Source organism: Rhinoderma darwinii, chromosome 5 (assembly GCF_050947455.1).
Source record: "Rhinoderma darwinii isolate aRhiDar2 chromosome 5, aRhiDar2.hap1, whole genome shotgun sequence".
Lineage (NCBI taxonomy): Eukaryota > Metazoa > Chordata > Amphibia > Anura > Rhinodermatidae > Rhinoderma > Rhinoderma darwinii.
The window spans coordinates 270,800,500-270,818,525 of NC_134691.1; the positions used below are offsets into that span (position 1 = coordinate 270,800,500).

The 18,026-nt window shown below is 43.6% G+C and overlaps 1 protein-coding gene across 1 annotated transcript; it reads right to left on the reverse strand.

Annotated features, from left to right (window-relative positions):
* Positions 1–66: 66 nt before the first annotated feature.
* GGCT (gamma-glutamylcyclotransferase) lies at positions 67–17,315 on the reverse strand. Its single transcript, XM_075827140.1, has 4 exons — positions 17,061–17,315; positions 4,087–4,232; positions 2,572–2,704; positions 67–310 (listed from the first exon to the last, which is right to left on the reverse strand). Exons 1-4 carry the CDS (start codon positions 17,196–17,198, stop codon positions 164–166), a joined length of 564 nt encoding a protein of 187 aa, XP_075683255.1. The 5' UTR covers positions 17,199–17,315; the 3' UTR covers positions 67–163.
* Between the last annotated feature and the right edge of the window lie 711 nt (positions 17,316–18,026).

Sequence of the window (18,026 nt, forward strand, 5' to 3'; positions counted from 1 at the left end):
TAGTCCACAGTATTTTAGATACAAAATGACGAGAGAACATTTTACGACACTTGAGACGACTAGAAATGTAAATAAAATCATTTTATAATTAGATCCATGACATAATCCAAAAATGTAAGCTGCCAGATGAAGTGCATGATGGAAATTGCTCTTCAAATGGAAATCATCCTTTATCTTGCACTTTCTGTAAAGCTTCTTTTAATTTGTCCATGATTGCAATAGGGCCAGAGTAGTTATTGGTTTCTAGTTCTCCCAACATTTTTTGATATTCCAGAGGTAAATAGTTTTGCTTTGCTCCCATACACATAACCTGCACATAAAGTAAATGAGACTATGCTTAAAGAGGTTATCCGACGGCAGGAAAAAAAACAAACAATAAAGTACCAAACACATGTAAACACCATTAGGCATCCTCCTATGAATAATCGACTTGGAAAAAAATTATTATTTCATGACATACCACACCCCGATAAGATGGCAAAGCTGCTGGTTTACTCCCTGCAATAGTCTTTCAGCGCACGCTGAAACACTACAAACGCCAGAATGATCTTCTTTCACATAACTGGGAGCCGAGACCTGACCATATGACCACAAGGGTCTAGCACTAATACTCTGTTCTATAGCTAAGCCAATCACACGTCAGTACTAGACGTTCATCAATGTGAAAGATGGAAGTTAGGATGAAGCCAGTCCCTTGTTTCCTCTCTCCTTCATGTCTGCCTGTCACTGCATGGGGCTGGAAATTGTAATCTGTTCGGTAACTGCAGTCACAGAATGGAGCAGTCGCAGTGCCTGCCCCTTGCTATCACACGCTTGCTGACGCACCGACACGAACGGGAACAGGAGGCAGCCCTCAGTCACGTGGGGCTGTGTCGACGCGTCATCAAATAAGAGGAAACTGCAGCACTGCTGGCACCACATGAACAGGTTATGTATCGGTGATTCCGCACACATTTAAAAATAAAAGTATATTGGTAAGTTGCTTCTTCCCAGATAATAGGAGGAATGATTACCCTTTTTAGGTCTCTGGATAACCCCTTTTTAATTAAGCAGCACTATCTGCAGGTATTCAACCAATTATCTTTTAAAAGACAGTGACATTAACAGATACTGGAACTCTAGAATACAAATAGCTAGATCTTCAATCATAAGCTACTGATTGGCCATTGAGTGGTAAGCAGTGGGACATGATGACTGCAAAGCCGCTAGAACTTTAAAATGTGCGACTCTGTGGCAGACAATGGTGTAATAGACATTTGTGTCACAGTTTTTTAATGTTTCTTTGACTATCCAGTTATGTTGTCCATGCAATTGTTCCAACAAAAAATATATATTATAGAGTGTGTCTGATTGTGGCAAAATATTTGAGTCTATGGTAAACCAAACCAAATTTTTTTTACACATGTAAAATGAGTTTTCACGTGTCAGCATAGTAATGAATAGCCTCCCAATATCAGACTGTGAGCAGTAATACAAATAAATACTTTGCATCTTACAGAATTCCAACTATAATCATTGGACCAGATGTTGGACCTATACAAAATTAAAGCGTTAAAACCCATTGGAGGTAAACATTTCCGATCCTATTCCCCTAGAAGGCTGACTGCCTCCAGACCAGTATTTATAAACATGGAATAAAAGTTATGCCTATGGCAGCTTCAGCAACATAAAGTCTTTAAGCTAATATATGTAAAGGATCTGCCAGGCACAGCTTCGGGGTTAACGCCCATAGTTAATCAGTCTGCACCTGCTTCTATGTCTGTGAGACTGAATCCATCTTCCACAACTCAGGGTGGCAGGCTTAGGAGTGGGAGAACCTATCACAGCCTGGCCAGACGGAGCTAACTCCCGCCCTGTCTATTTATACCTGCCTTTCCTGTTCCTCCTTTGCTTGTGATTCTTCTCGTGTGGTTTCCTGGCCCTGCTGCAGCTTCTTGTACCATTGTCCTTGCTTCATATTGACCCCGGCTTGCTGACTACTCTCCTGCTCTGCGTTTGGTACCTCGTACACTCCTGGTTTGACTCGGCCTGTTTACTACTCTTCTGCTCTGCGTTTGGCACCTCGTACTCTCCTGGTTTGACTCGGCTTGTTCACTTCTCTTGTTGCTCACGGTGTTGCCGTGGGCAACTGCCCCTTTCTCCCCCTAGCTCTGTGTACCCTTGTCTGTTTGTCTGTCGTGCACTTATTGAGCGTAGGGACCGTCGCCCACTTGTACCCCGTCGCCTAGAGTGGGTCGTTGCAAGTAGGCAGGGACTGAGTGGTCGGTAGATTAGGGCTCACTTGTCTGTCTCCCCACCCCCGTCATTACAATATAGGTATGTTTAAAAGGGTTGTCCCATCAAAATGAAATCAAGTCAACGCGACTTGCTGAGCATTTAGAGCTTGTGAAGGCAAGCAATTATAAGCCATGGATCACGTTTTATAACATTTATTAAATATATTTAACATGGATTACTGTGATTAAATATAATCAGAAGAAAATATTTTTTTTCTGTGAATGGTCATGTTGAAAGGGAAGGCATCCTCCAATACATTACCACTACAATACCAGAATATAACATATCTATTACCTGCTTGTACTGGGGAGACGTCAGTCCATAAATACATTTATTCATTTTATAGCACCGGCAGACAAGCCCTTCATTTGCTGTCAGGACGCTGATCTCTATTGGTTGATAAATTCCACCAGCTACACCCTCCTGGCTAGAAAATATGGAAAAAAACAACTTTAATCCCTTAATGACCAGCCTATTTTAAACCTTAATGACCAAGACATTTTTTACGTTTTTCCATCGTCGCATTCCAAGAGCTATAACTTTTTTATTTTTGCGTCGACATAGCTGTATAAGGTCTTGGTTTTTGCGGGACAAGTTGTACTTTTTAATAGCACCATTTTGAGGTACATATTATTTATTGATTAACTTTTATGAACTTTTTTTTGGGGGGGGGAAATAGAATAAAAACTGAAATTTCGCCACTCTTTTTCGCGTCCTAAATCTACGCCGTTTACCGTGTGGTATAAATAACACAATACCTTTATTCAGCGGGTTGTTACGATTACAACGATACCAAATTTGTATAGTTTTTGTATGTTTTACTACTTTTACACAGTAAAAACACTTTTTTTCTAAATTATTTGTTTTTGAGTCTCCATATTTGAAGAGCCATAACTTTTTTATTGTTCTGCCGATGCAGTTGTATGAGCGCTTTTTTATTGCGGGACGACTTGTAGTTTTTATTGGTACCAGTTTGGAGTAGATGCAACTTTTTGATCACTTTTTATCACATTTTTTTTAAGTCAGGATTCACAGAAAACAGCAATTTTTCCATAGTTTATTTCATTTTTTACGGCGTTCACCGTGCGGGTTAAATAATGTAATACATTTTTAGTCGGGGTCGTTACGGACGTGGCGATACCAAATATGTGTAACTTTTTTACTTTATTTTGGTTTTTTAATAGTAAAGCAGTTTGTAAGGGGAAAAGTGGGTTTTTCATTTTTTTTTTAATTAACTTTATTAAACATTTTTTTAACTTTTTTACTAGTCCCACTAGGGGACTTTAACATGCGATTCTCCGATCGCTATTACAATACACTGCAATACTTTTGTATTGCAGTGTATTACTGCCCATCCGTTTAAAACGGACAGGCATCTGCTAGGTCATGCCGGAGCCATCGGAGACACAGACACTCGGCGATCTTATCGCCGGGTGTCGGTGGGGGAGAGAGGGAACTGCCTCCCTCTCTCCGAAACCACTCAGATGCGGTGCACGCTATTGAGCACCGCATCTGAAGGGTTAAACGGGTGAGATCGATACTGATATCTATCTCACCCGGTCGAGCAGGGACGCCCCCAGCCCTCAGCTACCTCTGGCCCCTGAAAGCAGGGAGATTTGACAGCTCCCTGCTCGGGTTACTTATTCCGATGCAGTGACGTAAAAAGTCTATTGCATTGGAATAAGGCCCGTTAGTGACCGACGTGGAAACACTATGGGCCGGTCACTAACGGGTTAATAGTGTCTTAGATCCAATCCTGCTTTTGATGAAAGAGACCTTTTTTTGTGTAAAATGTGAATAGACTCTTACATGTCCAAAGAATCCAGACTAAAAATGTTCATTTTCCATACAACGCCCCAAACTTTATCACCCTCACTTTCCACCACTGTAGCCACTCCTCCATGCCATCGCGAGTTCTGGTTGCCTTTGTGGTTACCAAACGCAAGTTTGAAGTCCTGAAAAAAAATCAAACAAACTTTTACTACTGGTAGCAGGTACTGACACCATTAGAAATCAGTGTTGGCAACAGTTTCTATTGTTGCACAGATATTAAATGCTTATCTCCCAAAGGAACAAACAGATAAATCAAACTTGCCAAATTCTTCTAAACCTTCCACCCTGCTGTGTCTTTTGTGGGCCGAGAATATATGCTATTATTAGGATACAGGAAGATTTGTAAACCTTTGTCCATAGAGACACTAGGCATGTGCATCAGACTACATCTGGTAATTAATTACAAATTCATGAGTTTTCGGGACAAATTTGAAGAATCTTCTCGGCACCCAGACTGGAGTTATAATGGGAAGGTGATGGTCCACATGCGGGCAATGTATGGATGACAACGTTAAAAAAGAACTATGGCTATCACTATAATGGAGAACTGTGCCAGCTGAAAACTTTGAAGCAACGTCCAAAAGTTGTGAGTTATGGTAGGAAGTTGTGATGCTCTTTAGTTACGTTGCAGAACAATTTATCATACAGCAGCATCGCCATTAGCTTGCAAACCAGAAACCGCTGAGAAAACTGAGAACCCGTCAGATAGCAGCTCTGACCTAGGAAGGGGTACCTATATGTGATCAGCATGTGATAGGGTTGCCTAGAACACTTTTTGCCAACTGCTAGTTTAGGTTCTTTTCTACCAAGAACTAACTGTACAACTAGAATACTGACAGCACCAGCAAAGCTGATTTGGTGTTGCAGGAATTTGTGTGTGGTCCACTGACAGAGCCAAGGCCTGCATTCGAAGCCCCCATAATGTGGCATTTTGACCACCACTGATTTAAGCAATTATTTGGTACAGTATGTTTTTAAAAGAGGATCCAAAAGAGAAGCTATAGGCTATGTCAACATCTGTGTTGGAATCTCTGTCACATTTGACAGGATGATGGATCCCAACGGATTCTAGGTAAAAGGGGTCTGTCAGGTGCCGTTGGTGTCCGTCCGACGGATCTGGCACTGCGTCGTTGTTACTGTTTTTAACCTTACTAATCTGTGGTCAGAAATAATCTTTACGTTTATGTAGGACAATATGCACAGCCCTACACATGGGAATGTTTGAGTATTGCTGTACTATAATTACAAAATTGCTGACAACTTAGAAAAAAAGATCCCAAGCATACGTGCTCTGATGCAGCGTGATCTGATGTTTGTGCGGAAAATGTTCAGCAGCATGTGGAGAAGATTTTCTAAATCTTATCCACTTGCCTGTAATAGTCTTCCACCGTGGATTGGAAAAAATGCAACTGCTTGGAAAAATGCACCAAATTGCAGTAAAAACGCATGCGTTTTTCGGACGCAGTTTTTTTAATGCGGTTTTCACTGCACTTTAATTGCAATGTCTGAATGGATCATAATACTGATTCAATTTCTTGATCAGTATTAGGCTTAGAAAATCGCTAAGATTCTTAGCTTTAAAACAAACTCTGGATCGCAGCTCTAGCTTTGATCCAGCAAAATTTAGGGCAGTTTGAAATAGGAGCTGTATATATTTGCAGCTCCAATTTCAGCCTGTAGGCCAAAATTAGGCTACGTCCTTAACCCCTTAACGCCGAAGGACGGATATATCCGTCCTCAGCAGCTGCTAGTTCGCGCAGGAGGACGGATATATCCGTCCTGTGATCGCGCGGGTACTGACAGTTTACCCACGCAATCAGCTGCAGGAGCACGGCTGTTATACACAGCCTGGCTCCTGCTGCAACTGCCGGAATCGAAGCACGCGCCGATTCCGGCAGTTTAACCCATTAAATGCCGCTGTCAACAGTGACAGCGGCATTTAATGTGTTTGACAGAGGGGGGAACTCCCTCTGTCTCCCGATCGGCGCCCCCGCAAACAAATCGCGGGTCGCCGTCGGGTTTCCATGACAGCCGGGGGTCTAACAAAGACCCCCAGGTCTGTCTTCAGCATCTGCCTGTTAGGCGATGCCAGAGGCATGACCTAACAGGTTGCCTGTCAGTTTTACACTGACAGGCAATAATGCTTTGGTATACGAAGTATACCAAAGCATTATATATGCGATCGGCATATCGCATAGTGAAGTCCCCTGGTGGGACTAAAAAAAAAAAAGTAAAACCGTTAAATAAAGTTTGTGAAAAAAAAAATAAAAAAAATTACAGTCAAAGTCAAATAAAACTACTTTTTTGCCCCAAAAAGTGGTTTTATTTAATAAAACGGTCAAAACAAATCACACATACACATATATGGTATCCCCGCGATCGTAACAACTTGACCAATAAAATGAACACATTAATTAAACCGCCGGATGAACGGCGTCCAAAGAAAACGCAAAAAACAACGGCAAAATTCTCTCTTTTCTCCCATTCCCCCCATAAAAAATAAAATAAAAGTTCATCTATAAGTCCTATGTACCCCAAAATAGTACTAATGAAAACTACACATTGTCCCGCAAAAATCAATCCCACGTACGGCCACATCGACGGAAAAATAAAAAAATTACGCCTCTTGGAACGCGGCGATGCAAAAACAAGTAATTTTTTTCTAAAAGGGTTTTTATTGTGCAAACGTAGAAAAAACATATAAAACCTTTACACATTTGGTATCCCTGTAATCGTGCCGACCCATAGAATAAAGTTAACATGTTATTTACGCTGCATAGTAAACGGCGTAAATTTATAACGTGAAAATTAATGCTGGAATAGCTGCTTATTTTCAATTCTCTCCTAAAATAAAGTTAATAAAAGTTAATCAATATGTTATAAGCATCTAAAAATGGTACAATTACAAAATACAACTCGTCCCGGAAAAAACAAGCCCTTATACGGCTATGTCGACGGAATAAAAAAAGAGTTACGACTCTTGGAATGCGACCGTGGAAAAACAAAAAATAATCCTTTGTCATTAACGTGCAAAATGGCCCGGTCATTAAGGGGTTAAAGGGAATGTGTCGCTAGAAAAAATATTTTTTATTTTTTTAGTTAAACAGTTAGTGTATAGATGATTAAACATTGTTCTAATTTTTTTAATTTTTTCACGAGTCAGGAAATATTATAAATTAGATTCTAATTTATAACATTTCCCAGTGCTGGTCACTAGATGGAGCAATTCCCAAAATTGCAGCATTGCATGTGGTAAAGCAACCACATTGCTTTATGCTGCAAAATTGGGAAAAAATCCCTCGCTCTAGTGAGCTCCCAGAATCCCCCCTCCTTTATCCCGGCTAGTGCCAGGAGAAAGGAGGGGATTGAACGGTCAAACCTCCTACACTGTGTGCCGCCATTTTTTGAGCGAACACACAGTGTAGTAGGTTTACATACAGTAGTAATCACACACTAAAACACGTACATACACAGACCTAACTTACCTGCCCCTGCCGCCGCCGCCGCTCCCTCCGGTCCGTCTGCTCCCTCCGCTCCAAGTGCACAAGTCCGGAAGCCGCGACCGGAAGTAGTAATCTTACTGTCCGGCCGCGGCTTCCGGTCCACAAGAAAATGGCACCGGACGTCGCTCGGCCGAAGACCTTCAATTTGGACTGTGTGGCATGCGCCGTTCCCACACAGACGGCGTACAGCATAGTGGATGGAACGGGCCCCATTCGCATTCACTATGGGGCTGTATGTGCCGTATTCCATGTCTGTATGTGTCGTTAATCGACACATACAGAGATGGAAAAAAAAATGGCAGCCCCATAGACAAGAAAAAGTTTCAAAAAATAAAAAAAAGTAAAACACAAACACACAAATAAAGAAAACATTTTTTAATAAAACACTAAAAGCAAATTGATATAAAATTTTTTTTTTTCGTGACACTCGTCCTTTAAAGGCCACATATGTATCCACCCAGATGTGTGGAGGAGGAGAGGGGGAGGCCAACCGGGGAAATGCTGGCAGCGTGCAGGGAGAGGAGTGATCCTCCTACTGTGCCTGTAGATGACCCCAGGGGGACAGTAACATTAACTATTTTTCATGTTATCATCCACTCATATCAATCAGTGAGCATACTTGCTATCTGATGGTCACTTACGAAGGTGTCTTTTTCTATAAAAGGAGTGAGAAGATGAGCGGTAGCGGAACTAATCACCCCTCTGCGCCAAATTAGGCCATTTATTGACTCCACAACCATGAGGCTTACCAGTGTCCAGAGCACGGTGTCAAATAAGTTGCACCAAGGCTTTGCACTCACAAACATCGATAAAGTTTGTACATTTTACATTGACCCTCTCCTGTCCGTACCCAATATTTACAGTAAAATCCGCTGACTGCTGGATGGAAAAGATTTCCATCAGTCAGAAAATACATTTTCATCCACTGATGGTCACCTTAACCCCTTAATGACCAGCCTATTTTGGACCTTAATGACCAAGGTATTTTTTACGTTTTTCAATCGTCGCATTCCAAGAGCTATAACCTTTTTATTTTTGTGCCGACATAGCTGTATAAGGTCTTGTTTTTGCGGGACAAGTTGTATTTTTTAATAGCACCATTTTGAGGTACATATTATTTATTGATTGACTTTTATTAACTTTTTTTTGGGGGGGGGGAATAGAAAAAAATCTGAAATTTCGCCACTCTTTTTTTCGTCCTAAATCTACGCCGTTTACCGTGTGGTATAAATAACACAATAACTTTATTCAGCGGGTTGTTACGATTACAACGATACCAAATTTGTATAGTTTTTGTATGTTTTACAACTTTTACACAGTAAAAACGCTTTTTTTTCTAAATTATTTGTTTTTGTGTCTCCATATTTGAAGAGCCGTAACGTTTTTATTTTTTCGCCGATGCAGTTTTATGAGGGCTTTTTTTTTGCGGGACGTTTTGTAGTTTTTATTGGTACCATTTTGGAGTAGATGCGACTTTTTGATCACTTTTTAATCACATTTTTTTAAAGTCAGGATTCACAGAAAACAGCAATTTTTCTGTCGTTTTTTATTTAATTTTTTACAGCGTTCACTGTGCGGGTTAAATAATGTAATAGATTTATAGTCGGGGTCGTTACGGACGCGGCGATACCAAATATGTGTAACTTTTTTACTTTATTTTGGTTTTTTAATAGTAAAGCATTTTGTAAGGGGAAAAAGTGGGTTTTTCATTTTTTTTTCACATTTTTTTTTATTAACTTTATTAAACTTTTTTTTTAACTTTTTTACTGGTCCCACTAGAGGACTATAATATGCGATTCTCCGATCGCTATTAGAAGACACTGCAATACTTCTGTATTGCAGTGTATTATGCCTGTCCGTTTAAAACGGACAGGCATCTGCTAGGTCATGCCTGCGGCATGATCAAGCAGGCATTCATTACTAGCAGACCTGGGGGCCTTTATTAGGCCCCCGGCTGCCATTAGAGACACAGACACTCGGAGATCGTATCGCCGGGTGTCAGTGGGAGAGAGGGAGCTCCCTCCCTCTCTCCAAAACCACTCAGATGCGGTGCTCGCTATTGCGCACCGCATCTGAGGGGTTAAACGGGTGACATCGATACTAATATCGATCTCACCCGGCAGAGCAGGGACGCTCCTAGCCCTCAGCTGCCTCTGGCAGCTGAGAGCAGGGAGATTTGACAGCTCCCTGCTCTGTTTACTTATTCCGATGCCGCGACGTAAAAAGTCTATGGCATCGGAATAAGGCCCGCTAGTGACCGACGTAGAAACACGATGGGCCGGTCACTAACGGGTTAAATTATGGTTTCCAACCATTTCTACTAAAAGAATCAGTATTAGTTAAAGCATTAGATGAATAATAGGAATTTCCTAAACTTAATCAGGGATAGGCTGTGTTCACAAGTCCTGGCTAATTTGTGTATTTTGCCGCGATTTCGGCAGAATCGTGGCAAAATGGAGCGTTTTTGCTGCATCTCTTTTAAATTGCGGCAAAAATACGCAATTGTGATTTGTGAATACAACCTCAGAGTTTATATAGAGGGATAAAAAAAATGATACACCTATATAATCCCCAATTTATTTGCATACAAAAAGAATTCCTGTGGTTTTGGCAAATTCTTTTTGGCACAGTACAATATTTTGCAATACTTTTCACATATAGGTTATGTTCACATGGAGTTTTTTGCAGGAGGAATATCTGCCTCAAATTTTCGTTTGGAAGTTTGAGGCAGATTTTCCTCTCCCTGCACGCTGATTTTCGCAGCGTTTTTCGCCCGCGGCCATTGAGTGCCGGCGGGCAGAAAACACAGCAAAATACGCTTTCTCTGCCTCCCATTGAAGTCAATGGGAGGTCAGAGGCGTAAACGCCCGAAGATAGGGCATGTTGCTTCTTTTCCCCGCTCGGGAAGGCATTTTCGAGCCGTTTTTGACGAGTTTTGTGACGTGTGAACATAGCCATAGATATAGTGGTTTACTTTTTTTTTAAAATTTAGTATCATTTTGTATCTGCGCGTGTGTGTGTGTGTGTGTGTGTGTTTGAAGTCCTATAGAGAAGTCTATGGGTAAAACACCAGAAACTACACCACAGCATGCTGTATTTTAAAAAAAATGCCACTGGCCATGGAAAAAGCAGCAAAAGTGCTGAAAACCAAAATGCAATATATGTACATTTTATATTTCACTGTACACTTTAATATAACATCTGGTCACACGAAAAAAAAAATAATAACAGAAAACGCAGTTGTAAACGGCCCAAAAAAATTTTGCTGCGTTTTTTACGGTCGTTTTTGGAGCCGTTTTTCAATAGAGTCAATGAAAAACGCCTCCAAAAACGTCCCAATTAGTGTCCTGCACTTCTTTTGACGAGCCGTCATTTTACGCACCGTATTTTCACAGCGACGCGTAAAATAAAGGCTCGTTGGAACAGAACATCACAATTCCCATTGAAAGCAATGGGCAGATGTTTGTAGGCGTATTAGGGGCGTTTTTTCAGGCGTAATTCGAGGCGTAAAATGACCGAATTACGTCTGAAAACACTGTGTGTGAACATACCCTAAGCCTTCTATGCCATTGGCTATCCAAAACGTCAGTAACTGTATGCAGGGCCGCCATGAGAAATTTCTGGGCCCCATACAGCCAAGATGTCTGGGCCCCCCCTCCATTACCGGGGTTGGGCAATGGAAAGTGTGGCGCTCACGTTTGTACGTTATACGCATTAACTGATTTTGGTGCTGATGTCAATTACAGTGAATGAAACTATGGAGCCGGCAGTGACCGGTTAATGCTCTGGCTTTTGTTCTATTTAGCCAAAACGCATCCGACTGTATGGCATAATGTGGGATACGTCGCCAGGGGAATGGCCATGTGGAAAATCCTGAAGTCACATAAATGGACAGTGTTGTCAGAAGCTTTCCTGCTCTGCCCAGGGACTCTGGTTTTGCAAAGACTGAGTACACGGCCGGAGCGTCGGCAACGCTCTGGCCAGGGATTTCCGGCCCGGGAGAATCCCCTGACGTCACTTTACATATAAGGACAGTGATGTCAAGAGCTTTGCAAGGGACAAAGTCCACGGGAAGAGCACTTGTGATGCTCTGTCTGGGGACTCCGGCATTGGGAAGCTCCTGACGTCAGTCCACATACTAATGTCAGGAGCGGTATACGTTTTTTTGTGGAATCTCTCAGGATGGAATAGCAAAGTCTACTATGCTATTCCATCCTTCAAAGATAAGGTAAACCGACGTCTACCAGCCCGACGGAGGCTAAAAGGACAGAATGGAGCCCTATGAATTTTTGTTTACGTTGTTTATAGTGTACGCTAGGAGATTTCCTCTACAATAAATGTAGGGCAATAACACGATGTGAAGGGGGCGTTAAGAGAGGGGGAAGCACTTGTGAGGATGAGGAGCACTAACTTTCTTACGTTGCCATTAAAGTCCAATGTGCTTTTACGCAGCAAAAATGTGAGGTTTACACTTGGATTTCTGTCGCAGATGTGCCATAAGCGTGTAGCAGATCCGCACGAGAATTAGTCCCATTGTCATTCAAAGGGGTTTATCCTCTGCTTTTCCGTGCAAAATAAGTAGCATGCTTCTTATTGCTGTGGTGGATTTCTTTTCATGGTGCGGACAAATATACACATGGAAAATTTTTCGGAGCATGTGAACTGGGTTGCGGAAACCTCATATGCATGGGATGCAGATTGTCTTTGAAATCCGTATCAAATCCAACACGTGTGAATGGGGCCTTAGGATGAGTTAAAAAAAACTCTGTTAGGCCAAATGCACACGATGCATATTACGTGTGGATTTGCCGCATGTATGTTCGTGTGGCATATACGCAGTGTAATACAGTACCAGCAAAGTAAATGAGAGCTCAAGAAATCTCATCTACACGTCGCAGATTTTTTCTGCATATAAATTGACCTGTGGTGCGTATTTTAAAATCTGCAGCCTGTCAATTTATTTAGCGTTTTCGCTTGCAAATTATATTTGACCAGTTTAAAAAAAACAACAAAAATAACAAATCCGCAGCTTAAAACCTGCACCTAAGAATGCACTATTAGGGCTTAGCCACACGTTGCGGAAGTGCTGCGTTTTTTCTGTCCGGAATTGGGGACAGAAAATACGTGGCCGAGTACAGTAGCAGCAAAGTAGGTGTGATGTAACAAATCTCATCCACATGCTGTGGAAAAATTCCGATCAGAAATTGGCCTGCGGTGCGTATTTTTCAGACCTCAGCATGTCAATTCCTGCTGCGGAAAGTGAACGGAGTTGCTGCATTTTTCAAAGGAAATGTCACCATCCCCCAACATTGTGAAAAATGCCGCAAAATATGCACCATTTTCTGCAGTAAAAAATGCAGGAAATGGTGCGTTTTTTTCTGCAGCGGAACGTCTGCTACTTTCAACTGAATTGCTGCACAACTTTTCAATGGGCGTTTTTGGAGCTGTTTTTTATTGTCTCAATAGAAAAACAGCTTAAAAAACGGCTGTAAAGAACGCATCAAAGAATGCTTGAGGCCTCATGCACACGAACGTATTTTTGTCGTCCCGTAAATACGTGTCCTTGGTCACACGTATTCGACCCGTATTGCACCAGTATTTACGGACCTGTGCCCGTAAATACGGGTCCGGTGTCACCAGTATTCCAACCGTATTTACGGGCACGTTTTCTCTGCAAAATTACACTGCACTAATCGGCAGCCCCTTCTCTCTATCAGTGCAGGATAGAGAGAAGGGACAGCCCTTTCCGTAATAAAAGTAAAAGAAATTCATACTTACCCGGCCGTTGCCTTGGTGACGCATCCCTCTCTTGACATCCAGTCCGACCTCCCTGGATGACGCGGCAGTCCATGTGAGCGCTGCAGCCAGTGATTGGCCTGTGATTGGCTGCAGCGGTCACATGGGCTATAACGTCATCCTAGGAGGCCGGACTGGAGGAAGAAGATCAGGGAGTTCTGGGTAAGTATGAACGTCTTTTTTTTTTTCTTTTACAGCTTTATCTATATTGTGATCGGTAGCCACTGTCCAGGGTGCTGAAAGAGTTACTGCCGATCGTTTAACTCTTTCAGCACCCTGGACAGTGACTATACACTGACGTCGCCTAGCAACGCTCCCGTAATTACGGGTGCACACACACGTAGTCACCCGTAATTACGGGAGCCCCATAGACTTCTATGGGCCTGCCCGTGCCGTAATTACGGCCTAAAATAGGACATGTTCTATATTTTTCAACGGCACGGGCACCTTTCAGTAAGCATACGGGGAGGTACCCGTGGCCAATAGAAGTCTATGGGCCCGTATTTACGGCCCGTGATTACGGGCGGTTTTACGTTCGTGTGCATAGGGCCTGATGAATAAAAAACGGCTGAAAATCAGGATCTGTTTTCCCTTGAAAAGCTCCGTATTTTACGACCGTTTTTTTTTTGCTGTGTGAACATACCCTAAAGGGTAAAATATGTTCCAATTCTGCAATATAATAGGCATGCTGCGGATTTAATAATCAGTAGAACGTCCTAAATTCCATGCAGATTTTTTTCTGCTGCATGTGCATGGTGTTTTGAAAATGAGTTAGGGCTTATTCAGACGAACATGTTAAATGTCAGTGTGACGGCCGTTGTTTTAACGGCCGTCACATGGTTGCATGTATTTCCATGGGGCTATTTACACAGCCGTTGTTTTAACAGGCACGTGTAAAGGGCCGTGAAAAAATAGTACATGTCCCATTTATGTCAGTTTTTACAGATCCCTCAATAGACTCAAGTCTATGAGGGATCCGTGAGAATGGGTCCCACATGGGTGCACATTGGCAGTGAAAAACGGCCATTTCGCACACGTTCGTGAACATTTGTAGTGAATTTTCAGTGCGCAATCCGCACAAGAAATAGGAGACAAATCCGCCACTTCTGAAGTGGCCTTGTTGAAACGTCCGTGTTCGGTCCGTTTTATATGGATCGTTTGTCGGCAATGTTTCCCGGAACGACCGCAGTTCAGGGAGCCGGGCTCCTAGCAACATAGTTATCTATGACGCTAGGAGTCCCTGTCTCTCGGCGGGAATACTGTCCCCGTTCCCATACTGAAAACATGATTACAGTACGGGACAGTTTTCCCGCGGAGGACAGGGAGACCTAGCGTCATAGATAACTATGTTGCTAGGAGCCCGGCTCCCTGAACTGTGGTCAGTCCGGGAAATATGGCCGATACACGGTCCATATAAAACGGACCGAACACGGACGTTTCAACAAGGCCACTTCAGAAGTGGCGGATTTGTCTCCTATTTCTTGTGCGGATTGCGCACTGAAAATTCACTACAAATGTTCACGAACGTGTGCGAAATGGACCGAGCACGGCCATCTGAATAAGGCCTTAGTCTATTTACACAGTGCGGTCAAATCAAATTTTTGTGCAAAATAGCAACAAAAACTTGATTTTACCGCACTTTGACTATAGCCTAACAGCACTGTTTTACCATGTTTTGTACCCTTTTTTTAATGCAATTTTCGTAATCGCAGCACAAATCATGTGGTTTTGCCGCGATTTTTAAAATACTGCTGCAAAACGGCGCCATTTTTGCCACGAATACGAAAATCGCAGGAAAAAAACGCTAGGGAAACAATTTTAGGCTATGTTCACACAGAGTTTTTTGCAGGCGGAATTTCTGCCTCAAAATTCCGTTTGGAAGTTTGAGGCAGATTTTCCTCTCCCTGCACGCTGATTTTCGCAGCGTTTTTCGCCCGCGGCCATTGAGCACCGCGGGCATAAAACGCTGCATAATATGCTTTCTCTGCCTCCCATTGAAGTCAATGGGAGGTCAGAGGCGTAAACGCCCGAAGATAGGGCATGAACCCTGTAGGTGATGCCACACAGCCCCCTGTAGGTTGCACCCATCCCCTCCCCCCTTCCAGGAGAAGTCACTGACTTCAATGTCCATATATGGACAGTTTAGTCACGGACTTCTCCTGGAGAGAAATCCCCGGCCACAGGGTCGGGGATTCCGCTTCTGAAGTGAGTGACGTCACTGTGTCCATATATGGACAGTGTAGTCACTCACTTCTCCTGTAGCGGAATCCCCGGCCACAAGGTCGGGGATTCCGTTTCAGAAGTGAGTGACGTCGCTGTGTCCATATATGAACAGTGTAGTCACTCACTTCTCCTGTATGGAAATCCCCGGCCACGGGGTCGGGGATTCCGCTTCAGAAGTGAGTGACATCGCTGTGTCCATATATGGACAGTGTAGTCACTCACTTCTCCTGGAGGAATCCCCAATCCCCGGCCGGGGATTGGGGATTCCGACTCCTACAGGGAGCAAAAAAAGACCCTCCTCCTCCTCACATGCACTCTGCACTGTGAGGAGGAGGAGGAGAGAGAGCGCGAGCGACAGAAGACACGGCCGTCACTCGGGACACATTCTGGTGATGGCCGTGTATTACCCGGCCCCATAGACTTCTATGGGAGCCGGGCGGCCGGGTAAACGGCCGAAATAGGGCATGTCCCATTTTTTGACAGCCAGGTTTCCCAGGCCGTCAAAAAATCGGTCGTGTGAATAACCCCATTAGGGGTCTATTGTTCCTACTGCAGCCGTGTGACGGCTGTTTTATGAACGGCCGTCACCCGGCCGGGAAAACCTGTCGTGTGAATAAGGGCTAAGTAAGGTGACTAACGCTGGGGCCCTCAATGAAATGTGTAAAGTTGCTGAGAAGCGACGGGCCCCTATTTTTCATCACTCTGGCCGGGCCCCTGACGGCAGTACCAGCTGTACTGCCGTGATGGCGGCCCTGACTGTATGCTATCCAATCAGAATCGCTGATATGTTAATTACTGACGACAGTGGCTGGGCTGCATGTAATAACCGAACCGAAAAAAACTAAAAGCGCAAGATGACGTCAGTCATCTGCGCTGAATTTCAGTTTCGGTTATTTTTCGATTAATTGCCCAGCCTGACGCAGATGTGAACGGAGTCTAATTTGGAAGAGAAGTATCAAATATGGTTTGACATGAAGGAGGATAGTGGATAGAAAATCAATAAGTATTATGACTTTATACAACCTCGGAGTCGTACAGAGCCGTAATTCACCTCCATTTTCTTTGAATGCAGACATTTTTTTATTTTGTTGAATTCCTTATGAATTTGACAGGAACAATTTGTGATCTGCTCCATCAGACCACCATGCGGAGTGCCTACAGCTCCTTACTATGGAGCCAAAGGGACTCCATTAGGGGCCTTAATAACTTATAATGGCGTTATGAGGTTTCTGTTTCTATAGAATAACGTAGACATAACATGTGGCCACATAATAAAGGCCAGTGCTCCCGGGTGCTGAGCTGCTGACTCACCATGAGCACAAGCCTCCTCCCAGTATACACCTCACTACACAGTATACACCCCGCTGAAACACGGCCTCCTCCTCACTACACTGCGTGCACTATAGTCCGCATATAACATAGCAGCACCTGCAGCATGGCTGTGGAGTGGAATGAGGCGGACGGGTTGTCCAGTAGAATCCGCTCTTTCAGCAGGTTGCTCCCGTAGGCAAAGTAGTAGAAGGTGTCGGCTCCCGGCTGCAGTCCAGCTGCGTTCCTCCCCTCCATCCTGCCTGTGAGAGTGAAGAACGTTCCCGCTGTCACCACTACAGTGTGCACTGCTTACGGGAACGCAGGAAATTATGCCCTGCCCCGGGAGCGCGCCTGTTAGGAGACACCGGTGCTATGTCCTGCTCAGGTGACCGGGACACGGGAAACTACCAGAGGATAACACGGTACAATAGAATATCACGATGTACGGACTGTGTAATCCTCAGCTGTTCCAGAACTTCACATGATGAGCATGATAGTCACACAGAGGATGGATCAGCATCTATGTACAGCGCTTTACACTGCAGGCGTAGCACTAGATTGTTCACACGCTTAACAAAAAAAGGCTGAAAATACGGAGCTGTTTTCAAGGGAAAACAGCCTCTGATTTAAAGACGTTTTTTAAGCAACTACCGTTTCTAAGGGTATGTTCACACGAGGGCGTCCGTAACGGCTGAAATTACGGGGATGTTTCAGCCTGAAAACATCCCCGTAATTTCAGCCGTACCGGCATGTGCAGGCGCTTGAACGCCGCGTCAATTACGGCCGTAATTAGCGCTGCTATTCATTGGAGTCAATGAATAGCGGCTCCAATTACGGCCAAAGAAGTGACAGGTCACTTCTTTGACGCGGGCGTCTATTTACGCGCCGTCATTTGACAGCGGCGCGTAAATATACGCCTCGTGTGAACAGACAAACGTCTGCCCATTGCTTTAAATGGGCAGATGTTTGTCAGCGCTATTGAGGCGCTATTTTCGGGCGTAATTCGGGGCCAAAACGCCCGATTTACGTCCGTAAATAGGCCGTGTGAACATACCCTTACGGACGTGCACTTCTTTCTATGAG